Source organism: Rhinolophus sinicus, chromosome 14 (genome assembly GCF_057876585.1).
Source record: "Rhinolophus sinicus isolate RSI-liver-muscle chromosome 14, RSI-T2T, whole genome shotgun sequence".
Lineage (NCBI taxonomy): Eukaryota > Metazoa > Chordata > Mammalia > Chiroptera > Rhinolophidae > Rhinolophus > Rhinolophus sinicus.
Window position 1 is genome coordinate 64,880,958 of NC_142514.1, and position 27,783 is coordinate 64,908,740.

General features: G+C 34.1%; 1 protein-coding gene and 1 long non-coding RNA gene across 2 annotated transcripts in view; one reads left to right on the top strand and one right to left on the bottom strand.

The window, feature by feature from the left end:
* LOC141572127 (uncharacterized) overlaps positions 1 to 27,783 on the bottom strand; it is a 197,738-nt gene that overhangs the window by 144,571 nt on the left and 25,384 nt on the right. The window lies entirely within an intron of this gene.
* On the top strand, positions 5,505 to 27,179 carry LOC109458289 (calcium-activated chloride channel regulator 1-like). The gene is given in 14 exon segments (XM_019751753.3): positions 5,505 to 5,663; positions 6,826 to 6,966; positions 7,305 to 7,452; positions 7,802 to 7,910; positions 10,546 to 10,726; positions 14,615 to 14,842; positions 15,667 to 15,891; positions 18,129 to 18,306; positions 19,295 to 19,395; positions 19,742 to 19,966; positions 20,251 to 20,521; positions 21,081 to 21,248; positions 22,779 to 23,018; positions 26,321 to 27,179. Coding segments are annotated over 14 exon segments (2,715 nt in total). The 3' UTR covers positions 26,662 to 27,179.

Below are 27,783 nucleotides of genomic sequence, written 5' to 3' on the forward strand. Positions count from 1 at the left end.
TATAGCTTATATTTTGAATGGATCCTTTACCCTTCAATAATTTTTTATCATGAATTGGTGATTTAGAAAATATTGATTCACTGAGTTATGCAGATCTTCCAAATGTTGACACATTTCATTACACAATATCAAAAACTCACATAATTAATACCACCACCAACCTCATTAGAGAAGTCTTTAAGTATTGGGAAGTAGTCAAGTTTACCATAACCAATACAAGTTCTCCAAAATTCTATTTTTTACAATGTCAAATTTTATCATTGGCAACAAAAATATTGTTGGTTGTTTTCCTCTCCACGAATTTTTGGAAAACATCTGCCAAATACCTAAGTATGACTAACCATTGTTTGTCATTAGTTCTTTCAATTAAAAATGGTGCTTATGAAACATGTGGCTAGTTGAGCTCACACCTTTTGCCCAGGTAGTTCTCCTCAAATACAAACACTGTACTCTGCTATGCAGAAGTGCTATTTCCCTTCAATCATATAGAACTATTCCCCAACTTTTGGCACCTTAGCACTGTGTCTGTAACTCTCTTACAGAACTTTTCTTACTCTACCTTGTATTTCAATCTTTTTTATTCTAATCTACTTATGCAATGAGCCTACACGTTTTTTGGAGGCAGTGCTTGTGTTTTACTCATTTCTGTATTCTCTAAAGAGCAGAGCACTACACCTGATGCATAAAAGAACTCAAGTACTTTTTCATACGAATTAAAAGGGACAAGGAAAAAGCAAGGACTTATTATGTAACAGCTACTTACAATTAGTGTTTTCACAACCATGTCATTTCATTTAATCTTCACAACATCCTTCCCAGATAGATATTACTGTCTCTATCTTACAGTCAGGGAAATTCAGATTGAGAGAAGTTAAACTCAGAAAAAAATAATCTCTTCTTCCAAGGAGTTCACAATCTAGTATGGGAGGTATAGTATGCATATTAATAATAACAAATGCAATACAGGTAGTAAGAATAAGTGGTTCAAATGAGCTCAAAAGAAAGAAAGACTACTTCTAGCATGGGGATTTGAGAAGATTTTTAGGGTGAGACCACACCTAAACTAGACTGGCAAGAAGAGGATTAACTCCAACAGATGGAGATAATCAAAGTGCATTTAAAGAACTTATAGTTTCACGTCCAACAGACAGTTCCTCCTTGAGTCTCTTTTGGGCAGGTTCAGAGACTCCTCATTCTCCAACTGAATACTGGAAAACTGTATTTAAAGTTTTACAAAAGAAACCAATGAAAACGTAGGACATAACAGGCAAAATTTTACAATGAGCTTTGTATTCATAATATACTGATGAAATACCTAAAGAGTTAACAGGAACAAGCTTCTGAGTTAACAGGAACGAGCTTAAAAATTAACCACTTGGCTCTGAATCCCCTGACTAATTGTGGGAACAGAACAGTGCCCAGAAGAAGCCAACCATAACGACAACCCCTGCATGCTGACAATCACCCTAAATTCTTAATAGGAAAATATAAACCCAGTTAAATAGAAGCTTGTTGTAGCTGCCTACTCTAGACTCTGCCCCCGGAAGCTCCTTTGGCAGTGCTTCTCTTCTTAAATAAACTTTCTAACTTCTATTCTTTTGTGCCTTGTGAATGCTTTTACAACCCGTGAGTGACCATGACATTTTGGTGGCCCATACAGGGAGGTTCTCTCCTGTCCCCACCAGGACTCCTCCCTGGTGACTCTATCCCCTCCGAGACTTGCTCTCCAATGTGGTGCAGCTGCCAGCAGGAGCTCATCCAGAGTAAACCCACACATGCTAGTAGGTCTCCTTTCTCACTTGTTTCTGTGAGTCTTTGGTGGATCCCCTGCGGGTTAGCTAGGAACTGATGTTTCCTGCCTGGGTCTACTCTCTGCGGAATCAAAAGCTCATCCTGTTCACCAAGGGGGACTCCAACAGCTGAACTTGGTGTGAGACCCCTTCGTCTTCTTTCTCCTTTCTCCTTTCGCCCTTCCCCTTCCCTTTCCCCCTTCCCCTTCCCGTTTCCCCTTCCCCTTCCCCTTCCCTTTCCCCTTCCCCCTTCCCCTTCCCGTTTCCCCTTCCCCTTCCCCTTCCCTTTCCCCTTCCCCTTCCCCTTCCCGTTTCCCCTTCCCCTTCCCTTTCCCCTTCCCTTTCCCCTTCCCCTTCCCCTTCCCGTTTCCCCTTCCCCTTCCCCTCCCCCTTCCCTTTCCCCTTCCCCTTCCCCTTCCCGTTTCCCCTTCCCCTTCCCCTTCCCCTTCCCGTTTCCCCTTCCCCTTCCCTTTCCCCTTCCCTTTCCCCTTCCCCTTCCCCTTCCCGTTTCCCCTCCCCCTCCCCCTTCCCCTTCCCCTTCCCCTTCCCCTTCCTCTTCTTCTTCTTCTTCTTCTTCTTCTTCTTCTTCTTCTTCTTCCTCCTCCTCTACCTCCTCCTCCTCTTCCTCCTCCTCCTCCTCCTCCTTCTCCTCCTCCTCCTCTTCCTCCTCCTCCTCCTCCTCTTCCTCCTCCTCTTCCTTCTTCTCTCTCTCATTCTCTTGTTCCACGAGGAACCTCCAGTTATTGAAGCGGGGAGTCAGTCAATAAGTGGATACATCTGGAGACATCCGAGGGGCACCAGGAATTCCACAGGCTCAGTCCATGACCCTTGACCTTACTAGTGCTGGGGATGCCCTCATAGCCAACGGTCAGTCAATCTGTTTCTCTCGTTCACTCCTCTCGGTTACATGGTAAAGGACTAGTTAAGTCCATAACCCAGAGTCGGAGGAACTCGTTGTTCAGAGACTCAGGGGTATGTCCTTTGATCTCCCACCCAGTTATCAGAAATCACTACCCCTGCAGCTGTGGGAGGTGGCCCCTCTATTCCCCAAGACTCCTCTCAGCTGTCTTCTTAAGAATTAGACCAAATTCGATCTCTTCTCTCTCAAAAAGAACAAAATAATCTTTTTCTGTAACATGGGTTGGCTACAATATAAGTTAGATGATCAGGAGGTCTAGCTGGCCAATGGAACGCTCAACTTTAACACCATCAAGCAACTAGACCTCTTCTTCTGGTGGCTACAAAAATAGTCTGAGGTTCCCTGTGTCCAAGCCTTCATAGACCTAAGCCAAGACCCGGACCTCTGGAAACAGTGCCGCGTGTGCTTAGCTAAATTTCCTCAGCCTAATCGCCTTGATGATCCTCTCTTATCCCGAGTTTCCCCACAGCGGAGACAGCCTCTGGACTTTCCTCCTCCTCAGGCTTTTGCACCCCCTCTTTCCTCTCCCTCTCATTCTTCCACCCCATCCCTTCCCTCATTTCCTGCGACCCTCCCTCTTACAGCGCTAGTCTCGTTCTCAGTGTGTTGGGGACCACCCACAGTGGGACTCATCATAAGGGAGATGTCCTTTGGACAGGAGTCTGCCATCCTCCTGGAATGCCAGCATTCTGCATTACCTGCTTTTCTTTCCACCAACCTTGTCTCTCGATTTTTAACTTTTTAAAGTGGCAGGCAGCTGGTCCAAGGCCACAGTTGCTTGCAGCAGCCTGAGCTGGGGAGGTGATTGCAGGGATAGCCCAGCAGCTACTGATAATTCTTTTCTTGGGGCCTTTTCCCGGCTCACCCCTTCCCAGCGATCACCACCTATAAACACTTAAGCTGGTGGAAAGAAAACAGTTGTCTGGTTCTAGAGGATTTTGTTCTGTGAGTACTCCGAGTACTCTGTGAGTACTATTCTGAGGCCCAGTCCCTCCACTATCCTTGACCAGCAATCTCGTGGGTAGGGACAACTCTATGCTCCTACCCAGCTCTGAGGTAGCTATGAAAGATGGACCCTTGTCCTAGTCCCCAAAGATTTTTCATTGCCGATCAGAGATGGGAAAATGATGACACAGCTAAAGAGTTAACAGGAACGAGCTTAAAATTTAACCGCTTGGCTCTGAATCCTCCAGCTAGCTGTGGGAACAGAATGGTTCCCAAAAAAGCCAACTATAACGGCAATACCCTGCAAGCTGACAAGCACCCTACATCCTGTATAGAAAAATATAAAACCCCAGCTAAACAGAAGCTCAGTGCAGCTGTCTACTCTAGACTCTACCCCTGCCAACTAACTCCTCAGCCGGTGCTTCTCTTCTTAAATAAACTTAACCTCTTTTTCTCTGTGCCTCATGAATTATTTTACAACTCAGTGATCATGACATATATCATGCTTAGTAATAATGGATAATAGTTAGTGAGTGCTTATTAGGTGCCAGGGATCTTGTATGGAGTGCTTACTATAGATTGTCTCATTTAAAATCCATAATTATTCCAATTATCATAGAAGAGAAACTAGACCTAAAAAGAGCCACACAATTTTTACTATGAATCACGTGCTTGTGAAGTGACCAAGGCAAGGGTCAAGTTTAGATTCATCTGACCCCAAAGCCAGTGCATAAAGCTATGTATATGGTCGTGATCACTCACGGGTTGTGAAAGAATTCACAAGGCACAGAGGGGTAGAGGTCAGAAAATTTATTGGAGAGCAACACTGGCAGAGGAGTTGCCAAGGATAGAGTCTAGAGTAGACAGATGCCCTGAACTCCTCTCTGCCTGGGTTTTTAAACTCGCCTTGCAGGGAGGTGGGGCTGGTAGTTCGTGGGGGATTTTTTCATTGGAGTTAGCTGTTTGTGAGAAACTTCTAGATCGGTTCCTGCTGACAGGGGATGTAGTTAATCACCAAGCTTATCTTGTTGGTTCCCAAGCTCATCAATCATTAAGCTTATCTTGTCATTCCCAAGCTCATCATTCACTAAGCTTGTCTCGTCATGTATAACGACTTCAAGCTAAAAAAGATTTTGTTCAATCCAAAAAATAAATTTTAATTGGAGCATATTTTTTCCAAGTTACACAAGGACTTAACACATTCAATGCTATTTGAAAACTGAAATACACTAGTCATCACAGAAGGTAACCAAAAAAACTTATTTTCCCCTCGACTCATAACTGTCCCTGGGCACTGTGCTTATATTCCTTTTATTCCCATCTAAAGGAAGAATATAAGCCCTATGATTTACTGCCAATCCCACTTCATTTCCTTTATTTATTGTTTGCTTTGTTTTGTTTTATTTTGTTTTTTTAAACAGGACTTTTTCATCTGCTCTTGCCTGGTGATTTTCATTTCAATTCCTCATCCTTCTATGTAGTGATTTTCTTTAAACAGTTAACAGGACTGAAAGGTCTCTAACACCATTTGATAATGATGCAATGCCTGTGACTGGCCACCGCAATGAGGATGATACCTACACAAACAATCTAAAAGAATTGTGCAGTTCAATGAGTATGTAACACATTAGCTATCTTAGAAAGAATAATAAATGTCATGTGTTCAGCGTAAATCCCATTGCTACTTAACAACTAAATCTTTAGAATAAGATAAGGATGTTCATCAAAATATTTTAGTAATTTATTACATCTATGCAAACATTTTGGTCTAGATTCAAATTCCCACTTGTGCAGATACATAAATACTCTCTCCTCCCATTTCCAAAAGGTTTATTGTAACACGTGCAAAAATGGTGTTCTGTCTGAATGTTATTCTGTTCCTAGCTTTATATCTCTTGCCTGGAATGAAAAGCTCAATGGTAAGTCTGAAGAACAATGGATATGATGGCATTGTCATTGCAATTAACCCCAGTGTGCCAGAAGATGAAAAACTCATTCAAAACATAAAGGTAAGAAAGAAAATTTTATTATCACCTTACTTTTATGTCAATAAGTATTTTCAACTCATGTTACCTAGGCACATTACACATACTCACACAGAGTTATAACTTTCCAAAATTTCTTTGACAGTATTCATCACTTATATAGCATGTACCTAAATTGTCAAAATTAATATCTGCTTAGTTTAAGTATGATTCATCATATATCAATAGTATTAGTCATCCCCCAATGAATTATTAAAAGGCCAAACTACTAATATTTTTGCAATTTGTTAAGCTAATAGAAAGAGCTTAGAGCTACCAGAGAATTATTTTTAAATTTTATCTTTATAAAGTTAATTTTATAATGATTAAGTAACTAACCAACATTTAAGCCTGAGAGGTTCACTAGCTTATACATTTTTTCAGTTGATCAAATCTGAAAAATTCAAAACTCTTTTGTATTTGATCTTAAAGAAAATGTTACGTATTTTTTCAGTTGATTTACTTCCTAATTTTATTTGGGTTACTCAGTATAATAAAAAAACTTCATATATAGCACTTTAATATATATTATCTTCTTTGATGCTCCAAATACCCTTATGAGATGGTCAAGAACAAAGATTATTACTCTTGTTGCATAAATGAGGGAAGTTAAGTGATTTGTAGAGTCATATAATAAATGGCAAAATTGGGACTTGAAGCCAATGAGACATACATATTTTTATTTTCATTACTGCTTGGTAAAACATTGCCTTTTATGAACATATTCTATATGAAATGATAACTCTAAATAAATCTAGCAAAATTTTTTTTAATCAACAAGTATAAAATCTACACAACTTTAAATTCCCAACCCAATTATAAGCACCTCTAGACGATTAAATAAGCAACTTACCACAAGCTCCCAGTCTTAATAACCTTTATATCTTGCTCAGCACCTTCACTCCCCTCTCCAACTCAAAATGTTGAATGCAGGTTAGGATAAAAAATAGAGTTGATTTTTTAGCACATGAAAATGAGGAGTTTACAAACTAGAGAAATATGGTAAAATTTAACCTCTTTTTCAATTAGTCTTTACCAAAATATTTGGGGAAAGGGAGCTTAGATTTGCTATTTCTTGTTTGTATATACACTTTTATGCTCATTTCATTGTGAAATTGTTACCACAAGGTATTTTAAATTTTCTCAGGAAATGGTAACTGAAGCTTCTGCTTATCTGTTTCTTGCCACCAAACGAAGAGTTTATTTCAGGAATGTAAGCATTTTAATTCCACTGACCTGGAAGTCAAAATCTGAGTACTTAAAGCCAAAACAAGAATCATATGACCAGGTAGGTTATTTTATCCAGCTTTTAAACTGCTTCTTTCTTCCTGTGCTTCTTCTCTTTGGAGTGACAATGGGTAGCAAACTTTCATAGGTTTCAGGTGTACAATTCTGTAATACATCGTCTATATATCACATTGTGTGTTCACCACCCAGAGTCAGTTCTCCTTCTATCACCATCTATTTGCTCCCTTTCCTATGCATTTTAAAAACTAATATAATACGTTAGTAATTACTAATCACTACTTTAGTAATTAAATTAATAATATTACTTGTCTTAAATTAAAACTTCCTTATTGTTATTGTTCCTGAGATCTGTTTTGGTTTGTTTGCTCTGCTTTTCAGGCAGATGTCATAGTCGCTCATCCTTACCTAGACTATGGAGACGATCCCTATACACTTCAGTATGGACAATGTGGAGAGAAAGGACAATATATACATTTTACTCCAAACTTCTTGTTGTCTAATAATTTGCTTTTCTATGGATCCCGAGGTAAGGATATCTATTTTATGCTTCTATTTTTATTTCCACTGGAAATAAATATAACACTGTGGTTAATGGTATTTTTAAAGATTTTTTAAAGAAAAAAAAATAGGTATCAATTAATACCTTTGTTTGGAAATATACTAGTTATTTCTTTCTCCAGTTGTGTTTAATAATAAAATTAGTCATTTTGGATACTAATCCATGTCAACTTTTTTTGGCTTAGTGAATGGTGTCAATTTCCAGAGTTCCTTGACACAGTTAGGTTGGGAATATTGGGCAGGGAGACTTAAAATATAAGAAAACTGAATTAAAATACTGTAAATGTAAATTTATAAGTGGCGATATTCTCTCACAGGCAGAGTATTTGTCCATGAGTGGGCCCACCTCCGATGGGGAGTATTTGATGAGTATAATGAACATCGACCATTCTATATTTCCAGCAAGAACACTATTGAAGCAACAAGGTATCATTGTATTAAAAAATGTGTTTTAAAATTTTTTTCACCTATAACTTTTTAATTTTCTATACTATGCAAACAAAGGCTAACTCAGTGGTTGAATGCTCACAGTTAATTGCAATATCCGACCTACCCCACTATGTATGTGTTCAACTACTTCTGAGAATTCCACCTTGAAATCAATATCAATCCGGAATTGGGAATCATTTCAGTATTCATGGGGATAGTACTAAAATACGTTATTGTCAAAAGAGAAAGGAAAAAGCTATAGCCTAAATCTTAAGATATCTAAGAATTAACGTTCAAGTTCCTACCCAATCTTTCATTTCATTTGAGTCAAAACTGTTTCATTAAAATCAACGAAACTACTGGAGCTTCATGTTAAATATATTTTACTTTTTATTTAACCTTGAACTTAAAGGGAAAAAAAGTACTTTTCATAAGGACCTGTAAGTAAACTGATTTTTTAAGAAATATAATTCTGGGTAGATTATGTTAGGTCCTATTAGTGAACAGATAACATTAAAATTAAACATATCAACTTGCCACAGGCACATGGAGCATTTAAAGAACATTAAAGAACAACAGAAATCAGTGTAATAGAAAATAAGTCTTTGGAATAAAAATCATATTAGAGGAAAGAGGTGTGATAGAAAAAATGGCTCTCCCCATCTCCTTTATGTTGCATGCTTTATCTCTACTGAGCTGCCTAGAGACTCCTAAACTGGGCTCTCAGCCCAGGATACTCATTCCTCTCACCTCAACCCATGCAACTCCTCCCAGCACTACCTCCCTTATCCAAGCAATATTGTTCCTCCTTCAAGGCTCAGTTTAAATGTTTCTCTCCTAAGCGTCTTTCCTCTCCCTCCATTTGGGGTTAGGTAACCTTGAGAGTGCTCACAGAGCAATATGCATGGGCTTCTCTCACAATGGGCAGTAAGTAATTGTCTGCATACTTTTATTTTCCCCAAGAGACTTGAAGATCCTTCAGGACTGATTTTCTTTTTTTTTTTTTTAAATCCTCCAGCTTGGGCTTGACACAAAGTTAAGTAAAAGCTAAACAAATAATGTATCAAACAACAAATTTTTAATAAATCAATGAAAAACAAATGAGTTTTCTTATCAGCCATAAAACGAGATATATTAGTAAAAAAAAAAAAAAGTAGCTAAAATAACATTTGCTGAGCTCCTACTGTGTGCCAGGCACTTTGTTTGAAGCAGTACAAATTCAACTTTCAGGCTTACACTAGAGCTAACCCTCTTGAAAAATATGAATCACCATCTCCTTTAATCCTTGCAATACAAATAAATTTATTAAACTGGATTAGTGTTATGAAATTTAATATTAACACAGAATGGGAATAAATCTTCCACATAAACTGGAATTCTTTAGAATCTTTAGCCATACCCCACCCCCCATTCCCTGCCAGGTACGTGACAATTGTCTTACTTATCATAAAGACCGAATGGTTTGAATGCACAAACATTTCCATACAGGGTTTATTTTTATTTCTTTCCTCACACTAGTTCAGTGGTTTTTAAATGTAAGTTGCAAAATGCTGTAAACACAAAACTACGTGGTATATATATGGTATACATATATACATATATGTACAAGGTATGATTTTAAAAAGTAGAGTAAGTGTTTAAATTAAAAAATTTTTATTACAGTAAAAGACACATTGCCATTAATCCCCTTTAAAATACTCCCCCTCGCTTCAAACACACTTATCCCATCGTTCTTGCCACTTTCTGAAGCAGTTCTGGAAGTCCTCTTCCTCGAGTGGCTTTAGTTGCGTTGTCATGACTTCCTTGATGTCCTGAATTTATTCAAAACATTTCTCTCTCATGGTCATTTTGACTTTGGGGAAGAGCCAGAAGTCACATGGTGCCAATCCGGTGAATAAGGTGGATGAGGACACGCTGTAATGTTTTTATTTGACAGAAACTGCTGTGCCAAAAATGATGTGTGACACGGTGCATTGTCATGAGAGGATGAAGTAAGGACACTCATGAAACGGGAGTTCCAGAACTGCTTCAGAAAGTGGCAAGAATGATGGGATAAGTGTATTCGATATGGGGGGGAGTATTTTGAGGGGGATTAATGGTAATGTGTATTTTACTGTAATAAATTTTTTTATTTAAATATTCACCATATTGTTTGATCACATCTTGCAACAGTGTGTGTGTGTGTGTGTGTGTGTGTGTGTGTATATATATATATATATATATATATATATATATATATATATATATACCACACACAGAAATTTAAGAGGGTTCTAAGCATAATGTTGATGCTCCCCTCCCCGCTAAGAAGCAACTCCTCTGTGTCTCTTAAATAATTTAATCTTTATAACATCCCTAAGTTAGGGATTATCATCCTTAGCCCAACATAACAAGAATAATAGATTTGTTAATCACATTAGTGAGCAATAAATATTAATAAATATGAACTGATATCATTGTTCTTGTTGAAATCTATCGTAAATAGGGGTAGGATACTGAGCCTACTTCTGTCAAAATGTTTGGTACATGATCTATAGCAATTATTATTGAGGGAAAGATTTTAGGATGTTAGTATTTAATCATGATTTGTCTAGTCTTCATATATAAATGTAAAATAATTCTTTCATCATAGATGTTCAACTCATATGACTGGAGATAATGTGGTTTTAAAGAAATGCCAGGGAGGCAGTTGTATAACAAAGCCATGCAGACGTGACTCACAGACCGGGCTGTATGAAGCAAAATGTATATTCTTTCCAAAAAAATCTCAGACTGCAAGGGAATCCATAATGTTTATGCCAAGTTTTGATTCTGTAAGTACCTCTTTTTTCTACGCTTACAAAGGAACTCTTTGGGGAAAAAATGATTTGGGAAATTGGATTTTCTGCTATGAAAATATATATACTAGTAGAAACGTGGGAAATTATTCAGACAATTAATTAACAGCCATTTTCTCCAGCATGTGTCAGGTTATGTCTGGAAATTATTCCGCCCTTTCTTGTTAAACTGTTTCTTTCTTCAGAGGTAGAACTGTACCCACCTTCCTCCTTGGTGTCATGTAATTTCTTACAACATGCTTTCCCTTATTTAACTTCTGTAAATTTGTGTCTAGAACTACAAACTTAATTTTAATTCTCTCTTCTAAGTATTAGTCATATGACTTTTCCAAAGTAATTCATTCTGTAGCTTTAGAAAGTACTAACATTCTAGATTTTCCATTATCTAAAACACACCAAGCTGTTGCAAATGATATTTTGAAAATATATATGGCTCTGTCCCTATAGAACAAACTTAAGGAAAAAATTCACAATCACCCACCTGACCAATTAAAAAGTAACAACACAATAATTCAAGTTCCAAAGCTAATGTTTCACCTGAAATATCTGGTTTAAGTGTATAAAACTCAGTAGATAAGCCTCGAAGTCAGATAGATTTGATATCAAAACCCAGTTTGTCATTTTCAAGCTGTTCACTATGAGCAAACTGCTAAATCTGAGATTTAGTTGTCTCATGTTTTAAATGTGAATTATAATACTTTTCACAGTGTCATTGTTGTTAGATTTATAATAGCAAATATAAGTAAAGTATGATCACAGTGCTTAGCACAAGGTGAGTACAAAATAAACTTTAAATTTTAATTGTTAAAATTTATAAAATATTTGAATAATAGTCAATGTCTCTTTCCCTGGGTAAGTCCAATCTCAATTAATGCAAACATTATAATTACCTAAAAAAAATTTCGACGCATTTTAAAATATGAAACAGATAAAAGTGACCCAAAAAATATCAAAGTAAAGTAAATATGCTACCTCTAGATAGTAAGACTAACTTATTTAAAGAAGCCAATTTTCATATATCAAGTCACTAGCAACAAATACTTCCATAGAAGGAGATTTTTAAAGGCCCATTGCTACCAATAAAATTTTAAATTGTTTTAAAGCCTAGGGCACTAATGATAAAAGGCTTGAGTCAAAATAAAGACTTCATATTTTTTTGTAAAATGCTTCAATGAACCCAATTAGAATTAAAGTAGAAATTGTTTTGCAGCCTAATAAAGTTCCCTCCTGAAATATTTGAAACATGAGTCAGGACAGTTCCCTTTAACCTGATGAATCTGGATCAGCAAAGGCTAGCCAAAGCATTTAGCAACCAAATACATCTATTTGGAGATCATATATATATATATATATATATATATATATATATATATGTATATGTATATGTATATGTATATGTATATATGTATACACACACACACACATATATAGTCCATATATACATATTCCAATTATCCTCTTGTGTCATGTGATATATATATATATATATATATATATATATATATATATATATATATCACAATATATATATCACAATATATATATCACATGACACAAGAGGATAATTGGAATATGTACTGTCTGTACCAAACTATAAATCCCCAAACCATTTGACTATTAGGAGATAACTTGTGCTGCCTACCTGGGAGATAAACAATAATGTAGAAGATCATGTAGCTGAAATATAGAGGGCAACTAATTATGTAAGATATGGCTCAGACATAAATACTGTACTTTAACCATATAGCTTGTCCAGAATAACACTAGCTTCTAATTATCATAACATAGACTAAATATATTGCATAGCATCTATACTCAGGGCATAAGATCAGACCTAGGAGAGATATGATCTGAGATATTGAATGCTTAATCCCATGATTTCCTTCCCTTAAACTTAATTATTCCCACTTCATGTCCAGCACTGTGTTAGGAGCTGGAAATACAGAAATAATTAAAGATAATTATTCTTGAGGAACTCAGTTCAGTAACAGAGGTAGAGGTACAAGAAAAATATTTATGAATACCAAGTAGGAAGAGATAAACCAAGTGCTATGAGAGTACAGCAAACACCTCTAGTTGGAGGTCAGAAAATGGTTTCTAAAGAGATGAGTTTTGAACTGGGATTTGAAAAAATGAGCATGAATTTACCAAAGCAGGAAAGGGAAGTGTATTCTAGGCAAAGAAACAGATTTTCGAAAGCAAAGAATGGAAATAAACAGGGATGCCTTGCTTTACAACTATGTAAGTTGAGCACTGCCCAAATTATTTGCTCCATGGTCACTAAAGATTTTAATATTTATTAGAACAATTTTTAGGTAGATAGCAGTGAAAGAAAGAAAGAAAGAAAGAAAGAAAGAAAGAAAGAAAGAAAGAAAGAAAGAAAGAAAGAAAGAAAGAAAGAAGGAAAGAAAGAAAGAAAGAAAGAAAGAAAGAAAGAAAGAAAGAAAGAAAGAAAGAAAAAAGAAAACATGAGAAAGGGGAACCTTTTTCTAATTTGTACAAAATTTCCTTCGCTTTTTCCATTTGGGTTAGCAGAGACCGTTATGAAGGTTTCTGGCGTACTCTAAGGACAAGAAAAAGTTCAGTGTCATACAAGCAAAGGATACACGATGAGCAAGAAGCAAGAAATGAAATTGAAATAAGAAACTGGGACTCACAAAGCTAAGGGGTTTAGATTTTATCTTATTAGCTTCAGACTGGGAATGTAATCAGCTTATTTCAGGAAGATAATCCTACTAATTGTGAACGACAAAATGGATTGAGATAATAGCAGAGGAAGGGAGACCAATGGGAGGGCAACAACAAGAGGCAGAGAAGAAACCTGAAGTCCTTGTATAAAGGCAGTGGCAAAGGAAAGAGGGACCAGACTTGATGGGCATTCCATATCAGAAAGACTTGATTATGAATTACTGCTTTGATTGAAAACTGTATTTTTCTCCCATCTAATATAACCCCTCCGGGGAAATGTATTCCAGAACCATATTATAAGGAAAACAAACTGTTAAAACTTAAATAAAAGGGATTCAGATTTAGTAATTTAGCTCTAAATCTGAATTTACATCTAGACTTTGTATTGGGAAAACATTTTAAAAACTGAAATGACACTTAGAAAAGTATTTCTTACATGCTGAAGCATACTGCAGGACGAATTCCTTTCTGAATGCTGCACTAGTTTATGGGAGCATTTTCCCAAGTTACTAAATTTTCAAAATGTGTAGGATTTTCGCAGATTCTATACCAATGAAATGTCATTTGGCAAAATTACTGAATAAAACACGCCATTTGCAACTGAAAGAGAAGCAATCACATTTCCTCATTTTTTTCCCCCTACATTTTCATTACTTTTTCAGGAGTATTGTTTTATTTATGGCAGAGTTCAGCAGTGCTAATAATAATCCTGGTTGTTAGAATATCTGTTCTCAAGTTTTTCTATCAACTATAAAGAGAGAAAATACTTAGGCAATTGAAGAAGGCCATTTTTTTATCCCACTTTTAGGGGACAGCTAGAAATGACTGCAAACTGTCCATTTTTCCACAAAATTTAATTCAACTCTTGAGTCTCCCAAGAATCTAGAAGAGAAAGAAAGAAGTTGGCTTAAAACAGTTGTGCCAGCCACCACCACCCCACACTGCTATTATCTATTTATGCCTAAAAGAATCACCAAAACACTTTCAAGTGCATATTGATGGTTTTACCTTGCTTCCTCTCTACTCAAATATGCAAAATGGATGTCAGAATGAAATTTTTAATTATCAGGAGATAAAATCTGTGGAATATGTATATGGCATTCAACTGCATAGTTGGAAAGAAAGGTAATGCCTCACCAGTTACCATAATATCATCTTCTAATTGATTTTTTCCAGGTGACTGAATTTTGCACAGCAGAAACACACAATACAGAAGCTCCAAACCTACAAAACAAAATGTGCAATCACAGAAGTACATGGGATGTAATCATGACCTCTGATGATTTTCGGACTGCATCTCCCATGACAGGAAGAAATCTACCACCTCATCCTTTATTCTCATTGATCAAGTCCAAACAGCGAGTAGTCTGTTTGGTACTAGATAAATCTGGAAGCATGAATTCAGTAAGACATTTATTTGTTAGCTCCCTTAAATTAAGTATTTAAGCTAATAGAAATATAATTTAATCAGAGTTAGTTCTTCTAAGCTAACTGAAATATATATTATTATTCTAATACATTTTAGTACAATAATTTTATAGTACAAGTAGTAAAAGATACTATGTCAAAAATAAAAATAATTATTATGTTAAGGTTATTGGATTATGGATAATGTTTACTTTTTAATTTTTGTTCTAACAAACTAGAAATAACATAACTAAAGAAAAAAAATACTTCCTTAATTCCACCATTGAGCATTTGTCATTCCAGTTTTTTTTTGTTTGTGTATTAGTTTTTCGTTCTCAAAAATGTAATTATATTTTATATAATGTTTTATAATATGATTTTTTTACTTATTATACCTTAAACACTCCTCCTGGGAAAAAAATGATTCCATTTTTAATGGTTGTATCATATTCACTTATCAGAATTTAGTCAAATAACCTCCTGTTATTGGACATTTTGGAGATGTTCAACTGATTATTTAAAATTCTATTGCAATGAAAATTTTTGTATGCATTTTTAAAATATTTCCTTAGCAGAAATTCCTGAATATAAAACTGTTAAATAAAAGTTATAGATTTTTAAGGCTTTTCCAAGTATAACTTGACCGATTTTTAAATTTTTTCTTTAACATTACTTTTTTTTAATAAAAGAAAGGAGTTAAATTCTAAAACATTATAAGCATTGATTGTCATGATCTGTGGCCCATAAACAATTTTGTCTTTCATCAATCTGTCAAGGTTTGAGGAAACTTCAGGAATTGTTCAGACATATTTTTCTTATAGGAAGATCGTCTCTTTCGAATGAATCAAGCAGCGGCAATATACTTGGTTCAAATTATTGAAAAGGGATCATTAGCTGGGATGGTCACATTTGAAAGTTTTGCTACAATCCAAAATAACCTTATAGAAATAACTAATGAGAATGCTTCCCAAAGAATCACTGCAAATCTGCCTCGAGTAGCTAATGGTGGAACTTCAATTTGCAGCGGACTCAAAGCAGGATTCCAGGTAAAATACAAAATGTTTTTTCTAAATATTATTTGCCATAAAAAATGTTTTTCTAAATATCATTTGCCATTTACCATTGCTTTTAATTTTGTCCAACCATCTTTGAACAAGGGTCATGAGATCATAGGTCCTTCATTTAAATAATTTTTTTAAAAGATCTGCTACTGTGTTGTTTGTTTACAGCTGGAGCCTCTCTGAGTTGCACTGGGGAGTGGTTAAGGGAAGAAAAATCCAGTGTGTACATAATCATCATGATTTTATTGAAGAGTTCCCTATTTCTTTATCGCTCCCACAATCTGAATTTTCATGAGCAGAAAATAATGCTATTGAGGAGTTGGTGGAAAAAGAAAATTAGTAATATTTCTATATTATGGATAAAGAAAACCTCAGTTCATCAAGTTACATTAACATTTAACAATCACAAAGATAGAAGTAGTTCCTCAAGCAATATAGTATCAAACCCAAGACACATAGGTGGAAGTGTAATGAAATAAAAATTGTGAAATCAAAAATTGGGAGCAAATTTTGAGCGCTAAATTAAACAGCCTCCAGTACTCGTTTGAATTTCTTCCAATCTAAATATAGCCTATATTTAAGCCTATTTATCATCATTCTTTAAGTCACAAAAACAGAAATCTGCTTTCCTTCACTGATCTTTTCATTGCCTCAGCTAAAATGTAGAATTTGTTACTCTTATTCAGACCACTAATTAATAACATCTCTTAGCTTTCTTCATGATGTCTATTATTGTAAATTATAATAGTTTAAGAAGGTATGCAGGCTCTGGATTCAGACAAACCTGGGATTCTGGATCAATTATCTATAAGCTAAATAACCTTGGGTAAGTAACTCAACTCAGAAAATCTTTTTCCTCAACCAAGGAAATGTGGAAAATAATAGTACCTATCTCATTTAATTGTGAGAATTATGTAAGATAAGTAAGTGCTCAAGAAAAGATTCTAATATCTTTTAGAATCTATTATATAATAATTCTTATTATGTATACATGTATATGTGTATTTATTTCTAAAATATGACAGTATTATATATTGGAAATGTCTCATAATGTTTGCACATATTGGTTCATACATGTTTTTCTTAATATATTTTGATATATTATCTTATGTTTTGACCACAGAATCTATTGCTGAATAGATTCTGTCAAATCACATTCAAAGCTATAAATACCTCTTATATATGTAATGAAACCACATCAATACATAAGCATTTTGCTTACATAATCATTAGAGTAATAGCTAAAATTTATTGAACATATACTACATTATTGTCTATATTAAATGTTTTACATGTATGATCTTCTTTTATCCTTACCATTACTTTTTTAGTCAGGTACTATTATTATGCCCATTTTGCACATAAGGAAACTGAGGTTCAGGGTATTAAATGTATTTCTCAAGATCGTATAGTCAGTAATTGGAAAATCTAGGACTTAAAACCTGGTGTTTCTTACTCCAAAGTCCAAAAAGTTAATCACCTCACTAAGCTATTTATAGAACTCTATTATGTATGAAACAGTGAGACACTGACTTAATACTAGCTGTTCTATTCAGCAAATGGCAGGGCTGGAATTTACTCTCAATTGTCTAACTAAAGATCTTAGCCAATAGTCTTGGTAGAAGTCGGAAAAAAAGTAAAAAAAAAAGTGTAATACTTAATCATAAATTTATGAACTTCCTTCTTCACGATAGATCAATGTCTATCGATCTATCGTGTCTATTTTTTTTCCAGGAAATCATAAGATTCTTCAATGATCAACTGAAATGTGTAAAAGTAATATGCCACTTCACTTAACCTTGCACACCTGCCTTTGGTCATGACTTTATTGATGCTATGTAGTCTGAAGCCTTCTAAAACTGCCTCAGTCATACACCTCCACCCCAAGTATCTCCTGAGATAATAATGATAGCCTAGATTAACTGAGTGCTTACTGTGTGCTTGGCATTGTTCTAAGTGGTTTATTCTTCCTCCCTTTGGTAGCTAGAGTATATATGTGAAAGGATTAGAAGTGTTAACACCCTATCTTTGAAACCCTACAAGACCCTTATACATTACACTAATTTCCATGGCAACTCAGCCTGAAATGGAAATGCAAAAAGTTCCCTTTTGCCTATTCTGAGGCCTAGGCCTAAAGACTTCTCTAAGACTAAAGAACAGGTTAGTTTAAATTTATTTAGGTATGATGTTCTGTAATTAATAATCTGGTTTTTCACTATCAGGTAATTACCCTAAGTGACTAGAGCATTTCTGGTTCTGAAATTGTATTACTAACAGATGGGGAAGATGATAAAATAAGTTCATGCTTTGATGAGGTGAAACAAAGTGGAGCGATCATCCACACTATTGCTCTGGGACCTTCTGCTGCCAGAGAACTGGAGACACTTTCAAATATGACAGGTAAACCTTTGGGATATAGTTTGAATAGAAAATATATTTTTAGTCTCCCCCATTCCAGGGGCTCTTTCCCTTAAACTACAAAACTACTTAAAAATGTCCTATCCTAAAAATTAATCTTTGTCCTTTCCTTGTCCTTGTTCTTCAAATTAATATCCTTCCTCTCCACCCCACCCCAACCTGTCTCCATTTGTACCTACACTAGCTTCTTTTAATATTAGTCATGATTTGGTGTCTCCATTTCTCATCACTTGCTACCAATACCACCAATTTGAAACTTCTTTCCAAATGATTCCAAACTTCTTTCCTAATGACTTACTCAACTGTAATTTCAAAATTCTTCCTCAGTACCTGTCCTGCTCAGTCCTACAGTAGAGATTCAGATGGTCTTATTTCATAAAGAAATGCAAACCTAGAGAATACAAACAGCTTGCCCATGGCTATAGTTATAGTCCTGATTACTAATTCTTGCCCTCTGCAATCCATTCTTTTCCAATTCCTTATACCTAAGTAATCTCTCTCTTCATTAACTCTTCTATTATTTATTTTCTGCATTTAATTATTACTTTATTCTAAACTGTCATTCTCTGTTTTTGGTATATCTTAGCGACAACTAGAAAAGAAGCAGCTACTTCAAAAAATTGTCTGAAATTTCATTTTTACAATATTATTTAGTGATTAGATCTGCTGTATTAATGTGGCAGGCACTTGCATTTAATGACTGATAAAAAATAAACAGCACAATAATATTGGGCCAGTTCCTTAAATTTTCTTCATTCTAACTTATTTTGAGCAAGGTTTTAGGTATTATTTTGGATATGTCTGGGACACTGATATACTAAAAGTAATTAAGGGTGTGGGAAATTCATCTTTTGTAAGTTTAAAATAAAATTTAAAAATACATTTTAAAGTATATTAATAAGATACCAATAAAAATATGATTTTTTCCATTTAAAACTAGTTTATAAAAGTAAATAAAATTCCGTTTTAGGAGGACATCGTTTTTTTGCCCATAAAGACATAAATGGCCTTATTGATGCTTTCAGTAGAATTTCATCTGGAAGTGGCAGTATCACTCAGCAGGCTATTCAGGTCAGTATCTCAGAAAAATTTATTGCATTTTCACATTTATAATCAATTTCTATTATCCTAATTCGTAACTTCTTCCTCTAAGAAATAACTCTCTTGCCTGAAAACGTTTCAGGTACGCAGAAAAAAAAAAAAAAACATCCTTACTGAATTTGCTTTTCTGGAAAATTTATAACCACCTTTTCTTTTGATATAATTATAAATGCTTTTTTCAAAACAATTCTTAGTTATTTTAATTGAAATCTTAAAAATAAATTTAGAATTACTCTGAACTGACCAAACTTTGAAATTTTATTAACTATAATAACAAATTATTTTTATGTGTTTGTTGTTTTTATTCATGTATCAGTTGGAAAGTAAAGCCTTAAATATTACAGCAAGGAAACGGATAGTTGGTACTGTGCCTGTGGATAGTACAATTGGAAATGACACTTTTTTTGTTGTTACTTGGACAATACAAAAGCCAGAAATTCTTCTCGAAGATCCAAAAGGAAAGAAATATAAAACATCAGATTTCAGAGAAGATGAACTAAATATTCGGTCTGCCCGTCTTCGAATACCAGGTATTGCAGAGGTAAGAATACTCTTTTATTTTCTCCAAGCTTTGTCAATCAATTTTGAGAAAAAAAAATGCAGATAACATCTTATACACTGTCAATATTAAAACAGTTACAGATAGTCTGTCATAAAAAAAGAAGCCAAATAGAATAATTAGGGATTCATATCCAAACTTAACTAGGTTATAAAATCGTGTATAAAAAATCAATACTTATTACTCTGCTTAAATTTCTAAATAATATTCCAAACAGAGTAGGAAAATACTACAAAAGCTCTCAAATAGATATTTTTTATTTTCAGACAGGTACTTGGACTTACAGACTTCTAAATAATCATGACAACTTTCAAATGCTAACAGTAACTGTGACTACTCGAGCAAGAAATCCTACCACACCCCCAGTAATTGTAACCAGTCACATGAGTCAAAATACAGCACATTACCCTAGCCCAATGATTGTTTATGCACGAGTCAGTCAAGGGTTTTTGCCTGTTCTGGGAATCAATGTAACAGCCCTTATAGAAACTGAAGACGGACATCAAGTAACATTGGAGCTGTGGGACAATGGTGCAGGTAATAAGAATCTGTATCAACTTCCACTGAACTTAAAATGCTACTACAGTCACATGACTTAGAAATCAATATTTCCCATGTATGCTAATGAATCACATTTTTAAGTGAGTTAAATTTTATTTTAATGTTTTTAAGATTTTTTACTCAATTATCTTGAGTAGGCATAGACATACACATATTTATCTTTTTTAAATTTTATGAACAATTGTACTTTTCCTGTAGACCTTAAGAGGAGAATTTTTCTCTATTTTCATTAGTGTCAGTGTTTTCAATACGCTTTCTCCAGTTTAGTTATATTTTCTTTATTTTGTTAAGATTCCTTTATGAAATTATAATAGTTACTATTAATGAATGCTTACCATGAATTTTTCTTTTGCAAAACCAAGGGTTAGCAAATGGTCAAGCCAAGCTTTGAAACTAAGCAGATTCCAAAGTTCATGTACTTAAAACACTGTGCTATACTATCTACCAAAATGGTTGCTATCACTAGTACTCATAAACAGTTGGGATTATCATTTTTACTCTGTTGGTTGGCTAATTATTATATTTTAATATTAAGGTGCTGATATTGTCAAGAATGATGGCATCTACTCAAGATATTTTACCCATTACCGTGGAAATGGTAGATACAGTTTAAAAGTACATGCCCAGGCAAGAGAAAACAAGGCTAGGCTAAGTTTAAGATGACAAAACAAAGCTCTGTATATACCAGGCTACATAGACAATGGTAAGTGGCCTTAAAATAGAAATGTGTCATTTGTTTAGGTAAATTACATGCATCAAGGCATTGAAAATATAATGTACTCTGGAAAACCTCAGGATATAGTTATAAAATCAAATGTTTCAAAACCATATTTATATCAATGGACCTATCATAGGCTATATGCTTCCAACGTGTTTTGTTTACATCCCCCTCAACTCATTTACATTGAAAAAAATTTACTGAGCACCTCCTATGTGGCAAGCATTGTGCTAGATGCTTGAACTACAAAGGTAAATAAGACACCATCCTTGTCCGCAAAGAATTTACAGTCAAGTAGTAAAGAGAGCTGGTTAAAAGACAGTTCTAACATTGCATAATATCTCCTTATTAATTTTAAAATGAGACTAGTAAAACAAGCTTTCTTTCTTTTTTGTTTAATGAAAGTTGATTGGGGTGACAATTGTTAGTAAAGTTACATAGGTTTCAATTGTACAATTCTGTAATACATCATCTATATATAATGTTGTGTGTTCACCACCCAGAATCAGTTCTCCTTCCATCGCCATATATTTGATCTCCTTTACCCTCATCTATCACCCACGTTCCCCTTTACCCTCTGATAGCCACTAAACTATTGTCTGCGTTTATGAGCTTTTGTTTCTTCATTTATTTGTCTTGTCATTTGTTGTTTTCAGTTGTATATACCACATATCAGTGAAATCATATGGTTCTCAACTTTTTATGTCAGACTTATTTCACTTAGCTTAATAATCTCAAGATCTATCCATGTTGTCGTAAATGGCATTATTTCATCTTTTCTTATGTCAGAATAGTATTCCATTGTGTAGATATATCACATCTCCTTTATCCAATCATCTATTGAAGGACACTTCGATTGTTTCCATGTCTTGGCCACCATAAATAAAGCTATAGTGAACATCGGAACACATATATCTTTACGGATAAATGTTTTCAGATTTTTGGGTAGATACCCAGGAGAGGGATTGCTGGATCATATGGTAATTCTATTCTTTATTTTTTGAGGAACCTCCACACTGCCTTCCATAGCAGCTGCACCAATCTACATTCCCACCAACAGTGTATGAGGGTTCCTTTTTCTCCCCAGCCTCTCCAACACTTGTTATTATTTGTCTTTGTTGATGATAGCCTTTCTAAGAGAAGATTTTTCAAACAACGCCTCCAATAAGGGGCTAATATCCAAAATATATAAGGAACTCATACAACTCAACAACAACAAAAAAAAAAATCCAATTTTTTTAAATGGTCAGAGGACCTGAATAGACGTTTCTCCAAAGAGGAAACACAAATGGCCAATAGACATGAAAAAATGCTCAGCATCACTAATCATCAGAGAAATGCAAATTAAAAACACAATGAGCTATCATCTCAAAACAAGCTTTCTTTCACTGAAAGCTGTTATTTTTTCAATGTCTGCTATCAATCAATATTAACCCTTTACAGCTGCAAGATGAGATTACATGGTAAAAAACAGCTATGGCAATATGAAAAGTTACAAAATTACTTTTTTGTTAGGTAAAATTATACTGAATCCACCCAGACCCAAAGTCAGAGATGACATGGCAGAAGCTGAAGTAGAAGACTTTAGCAGAATAACCTCTGGAGGGTCATTTACTGTATCAGGAGCTCCTCCTCCTGGTGATAATACTCGTGTGTTCCCACCAAATAAAATTACAGACCTCGAGGCTAAGTTTAAAGAAGATCATATTCGACTTTCATGGACTGCCCCTGGCAATGTCCTTGATGAAGGAAAAGGTAAGCTTGATATTACAATTTTAAATATACTAAAAGAACTCCCATTGGCTTTCATTTGCTAAGAATATTTTAAAGTCCTGTTTATAAATAACATGTGGAGAGTCTAATATGGGCTATTACTCACCTATTTTTAAGATGTGAAAAGTGAAGCTCTAAGAGATCAACTGACCAAAATTATTTCTAAATTTAATAACTTACAAGTCTAACCCACTCTTGTCAGATTCTATTGTGCCAAACTGCCTCTCACAATATGAACCATCTTAGAAATTGCTTTGAAAAGACAGTTAATAGGTTTCTATTGCATTCTTTTCTCCCTACCAGGGAATATTTTTTCTAAGTATTTCTGTACTTGCACAAATTCGTTTATTGATTGACCTTTTTGAATTTTCAAACACTAAGAAATAATCCCTACTCTCCACATTCAGCTGAGTGCAGAAAATCCTTTATGCAAGTAAATAGATAATTTCACAGAATGTGATAGGAGATATACTGTTGTAAGCACAGAATAATATGACAGTACATTTATTTGGAGGCCACAAATTCCTGGCTGGAGGTTAAGATCACAAGGTATATTTTAAAAGGCTTCCCAGAAAAGACTATCCCTGACCTAAGTCATGAAGAATGAGAGAAGTTAGCTAAGTGAACGTGTCTCACAGAAAGAAAGGAACACAGGCAGATAAACTAGTTTGAGAGATTTGAATAAAGTTCAAGGCCAGAATATCTCATTCATTCAAACTTTCGAATAATAAATCACTTTCATTCCATAAAGTTTAAATTAACTTTATCTTTGCTTTAAATTTAACAGAATTTCATTAGTATTTATGAACCACATTAGTACCACATTCCACTGTTGTGCTAGACTAGTAGATTCTTTTGAGATAAAGCCAATCTTGCTATTTTTCCTTTTAAGGTGGAAAAATGAAAATGATATGTAATATCTTTATATGCAATATCTCAGGTGCTGGAAAGCCACATGTTCAGTATTCTTTCTCCTGTGTTACAATAAACCCCTCACTGTATACTCTCAATACAAAAGATGCTTTTTAATCTTTCATTTACTATATAGCATTTTTCAAAGCTATATTTCTTTTTATCATCATTGTATAAGGAAAAGATTATTCTAAAGCCAAAGGAAACATAGAACACCCATGAAGAGCTCTTTTCTACTTCAATGTTGAAAACTCTTATCCTAACAGCTTCTGAAATACATTATTTTTTCTATGCTATGACCCTTAAATATATGGCAGAATAATAATAATAATAATAATAATAATAATAATAATAATAATAATAAATATTTGCACTGGAAAAACCACAAATGAAATTACCTGACCAAATGTTTACTTCTAAATTCAATTCTATCAAGACCAACCCTTCAGTTCAAGATTGGGTTCATAATAAATGTCCCATAGGCTGATTATAGAAACTAAAAGAAGGAAAATGCATTATACATGGACACTGGGAGAGGAAGAATTTCACTGTGCTTAACCACAGATATCTAAAATAGGAAGGATCTAATCTCCTTCTTTCCTGTAACAAATAGGAAGAGGTTGCAGTTGCCATAAATTTGTCCCTCAGATATTGCAAAAGTAGGTAATAGCAGTGTCTCAAAGAATAAGTGAATATTTACATAATTTCAAATGAAGTACTTAAATTCTCTGGGACTCAATTTCCATACCTGTCAAATATCCAAATTAGGCTAGATGACTATAATTACTAAACAAATAGATGTAATTCTAGTATTTCATGATCTTCTAACTATATCACTTGGGCAGCAACTTAATAACTGCATTGCTGGCCAACAAGTAATGAAGAAGGTCAAATACACACCTAAAACAGTTCCACAAACTCTAGTTGATACAAAAGGAGTATAAAACATAGTCTTTGTCCTCAAAAATCATATAATCTAATTGAAAAATAAATTGAACCTCCAAAAAACAATCTGGAAAACTCCATTTTGTGCAATAAAAGTTCATGGAAGAGAGTCATCAGGGTGAAAGAAATACATGAACAAGACTTAATGAAGAAGTTGAGCCTCCTATTAGACCTGGAAAATAAGTACAATTTGCATAAATAGGGAGAGGGAGACACACTTCAGGGGGTCATGACCGGGAGGAAATAATATGATCAAGATCAAGAAAGCAAAATTTCACAATGGAATATCTGAATTAAAATAAGGGGGAAAGGAAAGGAGGGGGAGAGAGAGACAGATAGATAAACAGATCCACCTAAATGCCACACAGGGTGTATGTGAAGAATAGTAGAATGGATTGATAAAGCCTATTTATTGAAAAACTAAAATGTTAAGTCAGAGGTCTTGAATTTTTTGAAAGCCACTATATTGAAGTTATTTACCACACATTTATAACACCTTTAGTATTTCATTTAAAAAATAAAGTCGCCACTTCAAAAAAGACATCTGATGTTTTATTGTTTATGTCATTTCAGAATGTGAGAATATATTTTTATATTGATGGCTCTGGTAGATTTCTAAGCCCAGTTTTGAATGAAACATTTATGTTAGTATCTTCCTTTCCTTTCTTGATAAAATAACAGTTATAATAGATAGTATTTCAAATATTTATTAAGTCCCAGACATTGTACTAAACACTTTTCCTGCAGTATTACATATAATTCTCACCACTAGAATAGTAGGCATTCAATAAATACTTGTTGAATGAATTGAATAACTGTTATCTCTATTTTACACATAAGAAAATTGAAGGTAAAAAAGGTTAAATAATTTTTTCTTTGTTACACAGCTAGAACATAGTAGTAAAATTAAGGTGCTAATCAAAGTCTGCCTACCTCCTAAGCACATTGTAATTAGTACACATTCCAGGCTCTCTGCCTCCTTTTGCTCTTTATCCTTATCCCTGTGTCCCACTCTATTTTCCTTCTCTCTTACTTTCCCTTCTGATTACTCCCTCTCTCAACTTAATGAGAAATACTACAGATGTGGGGTACTGTCTTTACTGTAGTTAAACAGTGTGTTCCTTGTTCTAAGTTAAAAGTGGATTCAGCTGTTTATATGTATCTCTAAAAAGAAATCTAGATTCTGTTTTTCAGTACAATATAATTTTGAACTAAATTTTTTTATGATTAGATAACTAGATAAAAACTGTACACATATTTATTCTTAAAATAAAGAAGATGGAATAACCAGACAAAAACTACAACTGGGATTTCCATAACCAAAATCTAGTGTGCATTTTTGATAGGGCCCTAAATGTAAGGCAGTGTGGTAGCATTATGGCAGCCTAGTGATTTTAATATACTTGAAATGTCTATTTGTTTTCCAGCCAAAAGCTACATTATAAGAACAAGTAAGAATCTCCTGGATCTCAAAGAAGATTTTGACAATGCTACTTTAGTGAATGCTTCTAGTCTGATACCTGAGGAGGCTGGCTCAATAGAAAATTTTGAATTTAAACAAAAACTTTTAAAAATAGAAAATGGCACCAAATTATATATTGCAATTCAAGCCATCAATGAAGCCAACCTCATCTCAGAAATTTCTAACATTGCACAAGCAACCAAGTTAATTCCTCCACGGGAGCTCAGTGTCCCTGCTTTGGGTACCAAGAGTTCTGGAATCCGTTTGGCAATTTTGGGATTAGCTGTGGTTTTATCTATATTTTAAACTAGAAACTATATTAGAACTAAAATTGTACATTATATCTATTTGACAAACATTTATTTAGAATTTACTTTGCAGTACTCTTCTGTTATAAAATCCTTTGTAAGATAAAAGTGAATGTACAAAAATAAATTTCCTAATTACTTGAGTTCATTAATACTAATTAGTTGCTAAATGCATATCAAAATGAGTATACCATTCCTGACCACTGCAATGTACATCTGAATCTGAAGCTGAATAATAATAAATGTCAACTATAATTTTATATACATACATTATAAATATATATATACATATATAAATATATATATATACATATATAAATATATATACATATATATAAATATATATATATACATATATAAATATATATATGGTCACAGTAAGTGGAGTACAGCATAAGGAATAGAAACAATGGAAATATAACGGTGTGCAATATCAGAGGGGTAGTAGATTGGGGAAGGGGGGTTATCACTTTGTGAGGGCTATAAATGTTTAACCATTACATTGCTTTGTACACCTGAAACTAACAATAATAAAAAAAATGAGTATACCATTTTCTATCTTTGAAAAATTCATTTATTAACTCAATATAAAAAAACATGCATTTTTTTACTTGTAGACATTTTTGTGGTGGTGTTTTTTTTCTTTTTTTTCTTGTACTTGGCTTTTAAAGAAACATTTTTAGACTGTTATTAATTCACTTGATGTATTAACAAAATCAGAATTTATCTAAACCATTTGAAAAACATTTATGTATCTACAATAGAAATAATTTTATGGCAGAATCATTTAGGTTTTATTCTTGATTATAAATGAATACTTCATGCATATATATATATATATATATATATATATATATATATATATAATATGTATATAATAAAAAAAGGCCTATAAGGATGACTTTTCAATGAGAAATGGTCTAAAGCAGTAAGGGGGTCAAATTTACTTTTTATAATTGATTAAAAGTGGTATACCAAAGTTGTGAATCTAGGCATGAAATGACTACTGGCAAAAATGCTTTTTTTTACATGTATTGTGGAACATCACAATAAAGTCCTACTTATATTCTGAGACCATAATTAGGTCCTAAGAGTATCACCAAGATGCTCCATCAGGGCA